At 38.8% G+C, this 7,902-nt stretch overlaps 1 protein-coding gene across 1 annotated transcript; it reads right to left on the reverse strand.

Annotated features, from left to right (window-relative positions):
- Positions 1–6,122: 6,122 nt before the first annotated feature.
- Positions 6,123–6,518, reverse strand: LOC149243336 (uncharacterized). The gene has a single exon (XM_089371187.1). It carries the CDS (start codon positions 6,516–6,518, stop codon positions 6,123–6,125), a length of 396 nt encoding a protein of 131 aa, XP_089227313.1.
- Between the last annotated feature and the right edge of the window lie 1,384 nt (positions 6,519–7,902).

Consider the following 7,902-nt stretch of genomic DNA (forward strand, 5'->3'; position numbering starts at 1 on the left):
AGAATACTGAAGAAGTGTTAGTTCAACACTTCCGAAGCATTACTCAGGAAAACAATTTTGATAGAGAACAATCCATCAGTGAGATAACTAAAAACATACCAAAGATGGTATCCAGAGAGGACAATTTCAATCTAAATAGGCTAGTTTTTGAAAAGGAGGTAGATGATGTCCTCAAAGAAATGCAGAATGGAAAAGAACCAGGCCTGGATGGATTTAATGTGGATTTCTTTAAAGCATGCTAGAATATTGTTACGTAGGATATTTTGAATGTAGTGGAGGATTCCAGGTTGAACAGAATTGTTCTGAAAGTGCTTAATACCTCCTTTATCTCCCTTATCCCTAAGAAGGACATTGCTCAAACATCGGATAAGTTTAGAACCATAGCTCTATACAATGTGTTTTACAAGATAATATCGAAAGTAGTGGCTAATAGACTTAAACCTATGTTTCCTACCCTAGTTTCAGCGGAACAATCCAGTTATGTGGAAGGCAGACAAATTTTAGACAACATCATTGAAGCCCAAGAAGTGGTTCACTCGTTAAGTAGTAAAAGGTAGGCTAGAATGATCATGGAATTAGATATAGCCAAAGCTTATGATAAGGTAAACTAGACCCTTATGAAGAGGGTACTTATTGCTTTGGTTTTTATCATAATTGGGTCAGGTGGGTGATGGCCCTAGTTACTTCCTCCAGCTTCTCTATTTTAGTGAATGGCTCTCCCTCTGAGATTTTTAGTCCTTCTAGAGGCCTCAAACAGGGAGACCCACTCTCCCCATTTCTTTTCATTCTCATGATGGAAGGACTTGGTAGGTCCATCAAGAATGCTAAAGTAACAGGTAATATTAATGGCCTTCAACTAACTGAGAATGGTCAGGCTCTAACACATCAACAATTTGTAGATGATACAATGCTACAAGGAGTCCCCACAGTCAAAGAAGCTACAACATATAAACAAATCCTGAACGTCTTTGCCATGGCCACAGGTATGGAAGTTAATCTCTCCAAATCAAAAATCTTTTTCTTTAATACCAATATTGCGATTCAAAGGAATATTTCCAGAATTCTTGGCTTTCAAAGGGATTCCCTTCCCTCAAAATATTTGGGAGTCCCTCTAACTGCTAAACCAATGCTCAAAAGCATTTGGGAACCCTTGATTAATAAGTTGCAGGATAAAGTCAGTAAATGGACCTTTAGATCTTTAAATCTTGCAAGTAGGTTGGTTCTCACAAACGATGTTCTGCAAGCCATCCCTATTTTTATGTTATCTAGCCTCCCAGCTCCAAAAGGAGTCCTACAACAATCCAGAAATATACAAAGAAACTTCCTCTAGGATAAGGAGGAGATGAAGAAGAAATGGGCCTTAGTATCTTAGGAAAAAATTTGCAAACCCAAAAACCATGAAGGGCTTGGCTTGGATGATCAGGAAATTCTCAGCAAGGTTTTAGGGGCCAAACTTTGGTGGCACTGGGTTTAGAATCCAGAAACCCAATGGGAAAATATCTGGAAAGAAAAATATGCAAGATCTTGGCAAACTGGTGATCTCATAAGAATGTCAGGTAATATCAAGGGCTCATGCATCTAGAACAAAGTCTGGGAAAACAGAAGATTAGTTCAAGAAAATAGTTTCTAGGAAATCAGAGAAGGCAATCTAGCTCCTTTTTGGGAAGATCAGTGGCAACAAGAACCTATATTGTTAAAAGAAGACTTCCTCGACCTTATGCATGAGACAGATTCACAAGGATTAATTAAAGTAAAGGACTTCTGGGATAATACTCAGGAGATGGAGAAATGGAGAATCTGGAAAAACATTGATTGCAGAAATAACAACCCCTTGAAAACAAAGGCATAGGAGCTAAGAAAAATGGTGGAACAAAGGATGATCTTAGTTTTAGAGGGACAAGACCAACTAAGATGGGGCAATAATAAAGAAGACACATTTAATCTTAAAGAAGCAAAAGACATTCTCCTTCAAATGGATCCCCAGGTTCTGGACAAAATCTGGCAGAAACTTCGGAGGCACCAAGGGTGGATAAAAATTAAACTCTTCATGTGGTTGGTTTACCATAGGAAAATCTTGACTTGGGACAACATCAGAAAGAGGGGTGTTGTGGGGCCTTCTAGATGCCTACTTTGTGGGGAGAAAGAAGAAACAATGGAGCATCTACTCAACAACTGCATTTTCACCTCTTGGTTCTGAGACATATTTGCCAAAATCTTTCAACAATCCGACAGGGACTGAGGGAGCATCATCAATACCCTCAATAATTGGAGGGGAAATTTTTCAGACCATGAAATTCTCAACTCAGCCTGGGCCCTTACACCAAGCTTCATTATATGGAATGTTTGGAAGGAGAGGAACAAAAGAACATTCAAGGAGGAAAAAAATCCCCCATATTGCCTGTTTGAGACAATCCTCAAACAACTTAAGGAGACAATGGGTACCACTATTCACAACCACCCTAATAATCCTCCCTCAGATATGGATGGAAGATTTCTTAGACAACTAGGGTTGTAGGGTCTTTCTTCCCAAGGTCTTATTAGGAAGGTTACAGCAAGGGACAAGGAGAAGGATTTCTGGCATCCTCCCCCAGAAGGATATCTAAAATACAACATTGATGGAGCGTGAAAAGGGCACCCGGGAACTGCTGGGTATGGAGGAGTCCTTAGGGATGCCAAGGGAAGTATTATCGTCATCTTCCATTGTCACCTAGGAATAGCTACCAATAATATGGCTGAGCTAATGGCTTTGGAGCAATGCTTGGATTTTCTAAGTCAGGATATTTGCTACGATGTGATAATAGAAGTGGACTCTGAACTAGTTATTAACTCAGTGAAAAGAATAAATAGTGGAACAACGTCGGAGAAAGTCTCCAAACACTGGAAATTAATTAGGGTTTTCCAAAGAATTCAGGATCACCTACAAAACCTACACACTTTCAGCTTCCATCATGTTCGCAGAAAAGCCAACAAGCTAGCGGATCTTCCTGCCAATCAGGGGGTCAACAATACAGAGGTCAAGATTTCGATGGTGTGCAGGAGTTGCGACAAACCAGACTAAGAACTCTTTGCTGTGAGCAAGAGGAAGAGGATAGGAGAGTGTTCAGACACAAAGCCTTGGAGGCAAGCTCTTAACCTTTTGGCCTTCGTATGTGTCATCGGTCTCTAGCAAATAGGTCTTTTGTGGGGGGATGAACACGGATGGTCGCTAGTTACCCCGGCGTCAGTGAGATGGTCTTTACTGTTCATCGGGGGGAGCGCAGTAGCCACCATAGTTCCTTAATTAATGGTGTGCCTCTCTTCTTCTCTGGGATGCAGGCTCAGGCAAGAAAGTCGAGTAGACGTAGAAGGAATCCCTGTTTTACCGACCGTCGGAATCTTCGCAATTTTGGGCCTTGGAGAGAAAAATCGCTTCCTTGGCTGTATTTGGATGATCGCACTGCTCTTAAGTGGGAAATGGTTTTAGTGATTTCGCAGCAATCCCATCCATTATCCTACACATGGAAGAGTGAGAGTTCGGAAAATCGCCCTCCATTACATATTAATGCCTGGTTAACTTGTGCGGTGTGATTTGATTCTCTACCGTTGGATCTCTCTGTGTGGATCAACGGTCATGATTGTTCGTGCAGCTTGGTGGGGCGACCCGTTAAATCTCGGTTGTCTTTGCTATGCGATAACTTCCTTCACCGTTGGTTTAAGCATCGGAATGAACGGCTCAGATCAAAGGGACTCTTTCGGGGTCTAATGGGCTGAAGATCTCGCGAGCTTCTGGGGGCAGGTTGCAATTTTGGATTATCTAAATTTTGGATCAAGATTCACTATTATCTTCCAGGCATGTTGAGCCACGAGGTTGGAATCGGTAGATTTCGGGCGGATAACATGAGCGAGGTTTACTCCACTATTCGGACCCGAAATCTGTTTTGTATGGTTTCTATTTTTTCGTCAGGTCCATTTTGGGAATCAAAGAACATGCCTTTTTCGGTCCCGATATGCGTCTCATCGGACAGATCTTTTTAAACAGTTCGGGTGGTTTAGGCTTTGGTTTGTCTTTTGGAGGTCTTGAAGTTAAGTTTGTGGGCCCTCGGACCGTTTGTCAAGCTTTTGGCTTGGTACCCAAGCCCTGAGTGGATTGTTGATTTTTTGTCCCTCAAGTCTCTTTGGGTAGTTGTATTATATGTAACTTGTGTCTTTGTTTATAATGAATAGAAGGTAAGACTCTTGCTTTAGCAAAAAAAGATAATTATTATTTTAGTATGATATATTATATTATTATAATATAATATTTTGAGAGTTTTAATTTAATTGAGTTTTTTTATTTTTATTTTGCAACACACTCATTTTCCTTTATTTTTTTAATAGGGAGTATAAATCACATGAGTAGAGCTTTTCATTGGGCACTTTTACAAAGGAATTTTCTACTCTGTTTGGATGGTTTAACCATTGAAAATGTGTTTCATTTTTCTCTTCAAGAAAATGTTTTATTGTCATATTATTTTTCTATGAGAAATATTTTTGTATTCCATATAAAGAACATACATGTCTCTGCCCTAGAAGGGTTTGAGATTTAATAACAAAGATCTAAGCAATTACAATAAAGGTCATCATGTCACTTGTGGAAATTAAACATGGATGAGTGTTTCATTTTTCTCTTAAAAAAAGTATTTTATTGTCATATTAATTTTTTTATGAGAAATATCTTTATATTCCATATGAAAAATATAAGTATCTTTGTAGATTTCAGACTCAAACAATAACTCTTTCCAACCATTTGAGATACACCTAAATCACTAGTATTTTTATATTATATCATATTATATAAAAATTAAAAAAAAATCCTATAAATTATATGGTAGTACTCTCCCTATTTGTTATTATTTATTCAATAACACTCAAAAAAATAATGTCCTTTCATTAAGTATCCTCCACTTCTCCCTAGGCTACATACCTCCCAAACGCCCTCCGTTTTTATTATTTATTAAATAACATTCATAGAAATAACTCATCTCATTTCTCCCCAGTATTAAAGTAACAATATTATTATTGCTATATTACATTTGTTTAATATAATAATAAAGAATTTCCATTAGAAAAATCTTATTGGGTCATCTCAATTGAAAACTTTCTCATTTTTGTTCCAATGACCCATACCCAACACATTTTCTAATTGGCCAACACATTTTCTAAGTTTCACATGAGCAAGCCTACCCTTTCATTTTTATTCCAATGACCCTTGGCCATGCAATTGCGAAGTGTCACCAGAGCAAGCGTACCTGTCCGTGAATTTCACAAATGCCAATAGAGCTCTACTCGGACGACTCTTTCTCATTGAATTGCTTCAAAACGAAAATATATATATATATATTACTCCAAATTTTCACCAAGGTAAAATCTTTAAATTCCTCTGGTATATGAGAACTACTCATCTAAACCTCCATATCATTTTCCCCATTCGAACAACATAGAGCCCGGCACACAACCACTTGTCCTTTAGGCAATACAAATACAAAGGCAATACAATCAGCGTCCCACAAGACATCACTACTATTGCCAACTACTTACCTCATATGGTTTCTCTAATAACAAACGAATTGGTAGGCAGGGAGCACCGAACATATGATAGGAATCTCAGGTTCGTTTTAATGTCCGTAAATTCTGGACTTATTCCTTTCAGGTTAGTTTTAATGTCTGTAAATTCTGGACTAATTTTGTTTGCATATGTCGATAAATTATTTTGAAACACCAACTTGTTCATTCACTTTGCTGAGAAAATCCAAATTTTATAATCTCTGTGATGTGGAAAAAATTAAATTGATTGAAATTATAATCAACTCTTTCAATAATTAACAATCGATATTTTTTTTCAGAGAAAAAAATCTTCATAGTATTATATTGAGTCAATATAAAGAGTACATATTAGAAACAACAAGGTTCAAAACTAGCCTCCTTGCGAGCACATGAAATCAAAAACTTGCAGACATAGGACATCCCTAAGGAGATCTGAACATCATCATACCAAAATCAGAGCAAAACAGTCTTTTCAATGGCAGGATCAACAGATGACTATACACATATAACAAAAAGAGACTATCTGAATAGCAAGTAAGGAGAAGGAAGAAAAGAAAAGATCATAATCCAGGGATGGAAAAGTCCTGGATGAAGCAAGAACGATCATCATCAGAAATCATCAAAGTCCAAGATCCAGGCTCTAAAGACAGTCCTTTCTTCGACAGACGGTCAGCTTGAACATTTTGGGAGCGAAGGATGTGGTGGATTGAGCACTGTTTCATATTTCTCCAGAAATACATAATCCTGTCCATCCACCCTGATAAATGAGGACAGCTGATGTGGCAGGCTCCCCTAACATGGTCAATCATGGATTTTGAATCACCGAATATTGAAATGTTCTGAATCTCAAAAAACACACAGAATGCAAGCAGTCCTGCAAGAGCCCTCGCCTCAGCCAAGCTGTTTGTACCACTCCCCCCGTTCCAAGATAAAAAATATTGCAGCTTCTCATCCATGATAACGTGGACCCCACATCCACAAATATTATTCTGCTCGGTCCCATCAAAACAATCGATATTAATTGAAGTAACGAAATAAAATAAATGGATGAACTTTTAGCATGTTAATTTAATGTCCAGAGAGTCTCATCGGTTTAGTACAACATGTAAAAATTTGGTGGCCCTAGACCTCAATCTGGTAGGAAACATTTTATTGGAATTGTATTGGCTAAAAATATGTCTTAAGAATGAATTTTTTAACCACTAAGATACTTCCACATTTTGGTAATTTTAGTGAGCAACCGACCTAGTAATCTTGGTGAGCAACCGACCTAAGAAGGTTGTATCAAACCACCACACATTCAATCGTGGTGAGTGTATATTATTTATAATATCAAAGAGTTAATTACAAAATAATGACAGAATAATTACAAATCAATTAGAGGAGAATTAGAAGGAAACTATATACAAATATTCCTAGAATCAAGGGTCAGCTAATCTCCTAGAATCAAGCCTTAGGTGTAGGCAAAATATCCTCAACCGTATCCTTAACACCCCCCCGCAAGCTGAGCGTCGGATTGGATTGAACGTGAAGCTTGGTCCAAAAAAACTCAAAAAGGGGTCGAGGAAGACTTTTGGTGAAGATGTCAGCAACTTGTAGATGAGATGGCACATATTGCGTGTGAAGTTTGCCAGCGACAACAAGTTCGCGAAGAAAATGATAGTCTAATTCAACATGCTTGGCTCGCTTGTGAGAAACCGGATTGGAGCTCAAAAAAATTGCACTTTTGTTGTCACATAAGAGAAGAGGCTTCTGGGGAATGGGGACCTGGAGGTCACGAAGGAGATGCGTAAGCCAAAGAAGTTCAACAGCAGTGTTTGCAAGACCACGATACTCAGATTCACAACTGGAACGAGAGACAGTAGGTTGCTTTTTGGCACTCCAAGAGACCAAATTGTCACCAAGATAAATAGAGTAACCAGAAGTAGAGCGACGAGTGTCTGGACAACCGGCCCAGTCAGCATCAGAGTAAGCAACCAGAGCATCAAGAGTAGCAGAGGGGTGAAAGGAAAGACCAAAATGGAGGGTGCCCTTGACATAGCGAAGAATATGCTTAACAGCAATAAAATGATCCTCAGTTGGAGCATGCAGAAATTGACTAACAGAGTTGACAGCATGAGCAATGTCTGGGCGTGTGATGGTCAAGTATTGAAGTGCACCAACAAGAGACCGGTAAAGAGTAGGATCTGAAAACAGAGGGCCATCAGCAGACAAGTGTTGAGAGACAATCATGGGAGTATGGACAGGTTTGCTGTCAAGTAACTGAGCGCGAGTAAGAATATCCCGTGCATATTTCAGCTGACTGAGAAAAAGACCATCTACAGTTGGCGATGCTTCAAG

This window comes from Pinus tabuliformis, chromosome 8 (genome assembly GCF_031772625.1).
Source record: "Pinus tabuliformis cultivar Carrire ecotype Pingquan chromosome 8, CPIR1, whole genome shotgun sequence".
Classification (NCBI taxonomy): domain Eukaryota; kingdom Viridiplantae; phylum Streptophyta; class Pinopsida; order Pinales; family Pinaceae; genus Pinus; species Pinus tabuliformis.

Excerpts from the sequence above, each read along its gene's own strand:
- LOC149243336 (XM_089371187.1), bottom strand. The coding sequence starts at position 6,518 with ATGGATGAGAAGCTGCAATATTTTTTATCTTGGAACGGGGGGAGTGGT.